Source organism: Octopus sinensis, unplaced genomic scaffold, assembly GCF_006345805.1.
Source record: "Octopus sinensis unplaced genomic scaffold, ASM634580v1 Contig18959, whole genome shotgun sequence".
Classification (NCBI taxonomy): Eukaryota; Metazoa; Mollusca; class Cephalopoda; order Octopoda; family Octopodidae; genus Octopus; species Octopus sinensis.
The window spans coordinates 277988-281462 of NW_021836134.1; the positions used below are offsets into that span (position 1 = coordinate 277988).

At 33.2% G+C, this 3475-nt stretch overlaps 1 protein-coding gene across 1 annotated transcript; it reads right to left on the minus strand.

Moving 5' to 3' along the window:
* Positions 1-2509: 2509 nt before the first annotated feature.
* LOC115231939 lies at positions 2510-3241 on the minus strand. Its single transcript, XM_029801822.1, has one exon. It carries the CDS (start codon positions 3239-3241, stop codon positions 2510-2512), a length of 732 nt encoding a protein of 243 aa, XP_029657682.1.
* Positions 3242-3475: the final 234 nt, after the last annotated feature.

Sequence of the window (3475 nt, forward strand, 5' to 3'; positions counted from 1 at the left end):
GAAGAATTTCATTAAATTTGAACTTATTGAATTTAGTTTTAAAGGAACGAATTATTCCTTGATCCATCGGCTGCAATATTGTTGAGGTGTTCGGAGGAAGAAAAAGAATTTCAATAAATTTTAATTCGATTAATATTTTATGTGATGGGCATTGGTCAATAATTAAAAGAATTTTTTTTCTTTTTTAATTCAATATCCCAATGATAAAGCCATTCATTAAAAATTTTTTTAGTCATCCATGCTTTTGAGGAATGACAGTATTTTAAATATTTCTCAATTTTAATGTTTTTAAAACATTTTGGTTTCTGATATTTCCCAATTATTAATGGAATTTTCTTATCTGATCCGGCCATATTTGTACACAGAAATAGCGAAAATCTACTAATGATTAATAAAGTTTCAACCGATCTTTAAGGATTTTATTTCCAGGTCGAGTTTTTGAGCAAATGCTTTTTAAAGGAACATTTTTTATAAAAAACACCAGTTTCGTCACCATTGTAAACATTTTCACGATCATATTGTTGTAATTTCGTAGATAAAATTATTTGAAATTTTTTAATTTGCTCATTTAGATTTTCAGTTATTGAGCCAGATTCTCCATGGAATAATCTTAATTTTAAATTGTTTCTCTGTTTGAATCTGGAAAGCCATCCATTGCTTCCTATAAATCGAGAAAATTGAGGCAATTCGATTTAAGCTAAGAGCCTTATTTTCATCAATGAAATTTAAAATTCTTTGCTTTTCCTCAAAAGATAACCGAGTACACTTCCGCATGGTTAATAAATGTGGAAATTATTTTATTGTTTTAAATTAAACCATTTTATTTCAAATTAAAAAATTAAAATAGTGGCGAGTAACTGAAACTGGCGAGTAACTGAATTCTTCTTATAAAATTCGATTTTTCGTTAAAAAAGTGGCGACTAACTGAGGTGGCGAGTAAGTGGGGTGGCGACTAACCGGGGTTTGACTGTAAGTTGATTATCAAAAGCTGGTGAGGGATTACGCTCATTACCACCGAATAAATTCGAGAGACGATGGGCCCAAAGAAAAAGGTATCAGGCACGTAGTTACTTCACTCTTCTGTCAGCATGGGATGACAGGTTGCGTATTCATTTGAAAGAGTGACGAACTTCACCCTGCATGCTCTCCAATGTCTTCCTCAGAACCACTGTCTGAATATATGCTCTCACTCTTTCTTCCAGCTTGAGGACATCAAGATGACCCTTGAAAAATCTTGAGACAATTCCATCCCAGGTCATTACAACAGGGATTACTTTCACTTGATGAATTGCTTCAAGTTCATTTGTCAATAAGTCATATTTGTGGAACTTCTCAACTTCGACCTGCTTGAGGCAATTTTGTGAAGTAATCCCAACTTAGGTAAGAGTAATTGTATTCCTCATTTTGTCATGAACAAAGATATCAGGTTTGTTATTCGCCACAGCTGTATCCGTATTAATCGTAGTATCCACACGAACAATTAGTCCTCATATATATAATTTTAAATAATAACAGCTATTGTTTCTTTCATTGCTATTTGTAAAAACAGTGTCAATCGTTTTTGTTTACGAAGTGAATTCTTTAATTCTTCGAAGTACTCTAATGGTCTATCCTTTTTATCCGAATGTTTTCTTGTAAGATGATTCAACAATTTGGACGGTTTCATTGCATCATTTGATAATGACTTATTACACAGTAAGCAGTATGGTCTATTATCAGAGGAATTTTTTATAAATCCAAATGCCAAATATTCATTTTTATATTGACGACTTTTTAATGTAGGACGACGATTCATACAAAAACTAGCATGGTAATTTTAAAAATTTTAAAAAACAAAGGTTTACCACTTTAAAAATAAACTAACTTAATTTAAAATGAAAAAATTATTAAATTTATTTTCGACCCCTTACGATCGATCTGGGCTGATTTTCGACTCCAGATTGAGAACCGCTGATGTAAACCACACATTCTCACGACTATATAATAATTATATGGACTTAAGTATGAATATTGAGTAATAAAAATTTATAATAGCATTTTTTAAGCATCTATATTCTCTTTAGGACAATCTGCGTCTCTTATGCTCAACTATCATAGTCGATACATAGAGGTCCTCGTCCACTCGTATTCCTGATTCAGAAGAATCATTCAGTTGACACTCAATCACTGATTGCTCCTCTTAGGGAATCGATATTCCATGTATTGTCTCCACCTGCATACTCTCCAATGTTTTTCTTAAAACGAGTGTTTGGATATATGCCTTCACTCTGTCTTCCACTGCGATAGAATCCAGATGACTTTTTAAGAGTCTTGAGACAATTTCATCCCAAGTAAGTACAACAGGGATTATTTTTACTTTAGCCCGATGAATCCCCCTAATTCATTTGCCAAAAGGTTATATTTGTGGAACTTTTCCACTTCAATTTGCTTTAGGCAATTTTGTGAGGTAATCCCAACTTCAATGAGTGTAATTGTATTCCTCATCTTGTCATGGACAAAAATATCTGGTTTATTGTTTTGAAACAGCCGTATCCGTAGAAATAGTTGTGTCAACTCGAATTTCATTGGCGACAACAGATTGAACTGAGTGAGTTTTTAATTTCTTCATTTTTCTTATCCCGTATTGGCGGCATAAATGCAAATGTAGACATTTGACAACTTCATTATGCCGTCTCAGGTAAGAGCTGTTCAGCATTCGTCCACATCTGGTAGCAAGGTGATCAACGGTCTTCTTTGCTGAGTTGCAGTGATTGCATTTATTTTCTCCGTTATCAAAAAACAAATTTCGATCCTGTAGTGAACAACACATTCCTTCAGTTCTTGCGGAGTTGTTTCCATGAACTAGCCACCCTGCAGATTCATTAACATTAACTTCAGTGTCCTTCAAATACTGGAAAAGAATAGAATGCAGTGGCTTAGTTTCAATCTGCCTCATTAGATATTCATGTTGAATTTTATCCAACTTCGTTATTGTCAGTTCATTTATATTTTCGATATTGTACTTTCGGGATATGAATTCTACGATAGTGGCCATATGAGTTTTTTTTGAATTAACGACCCGTAGAATTCCCTCTCTTCTTAGGCAGTAATCGGCTTTATGCTTCAAGTCATGATAAATTTGGAATAGAATTCGTTTAGATTTGTTACTGACACACTCGATTAATAGCGAGAGTGTCTCTCTCAGTTGTTCTTTATGTCTTGTGAGTATTTCCCTCATCTCCGGTTTCGGTTTTTGGGTCATTTTTATTAACTTGTCTAAACTAAATATTATTTAAAATACCTACTTAACATAAGCCATTAATACAGTCAGACATCGGTTATATCATAAACGAGGTGTTGATGTTCCTTCGCATCGACACTTAAAAATTTTTCCCCAACAATTTTAAATTTGCACTGAAGTTATATCCGCTCATACTTCTGAAATTAATTTCATGATATTTCACAAGTTGAGACGTTTTATTGATTAGAACAAATT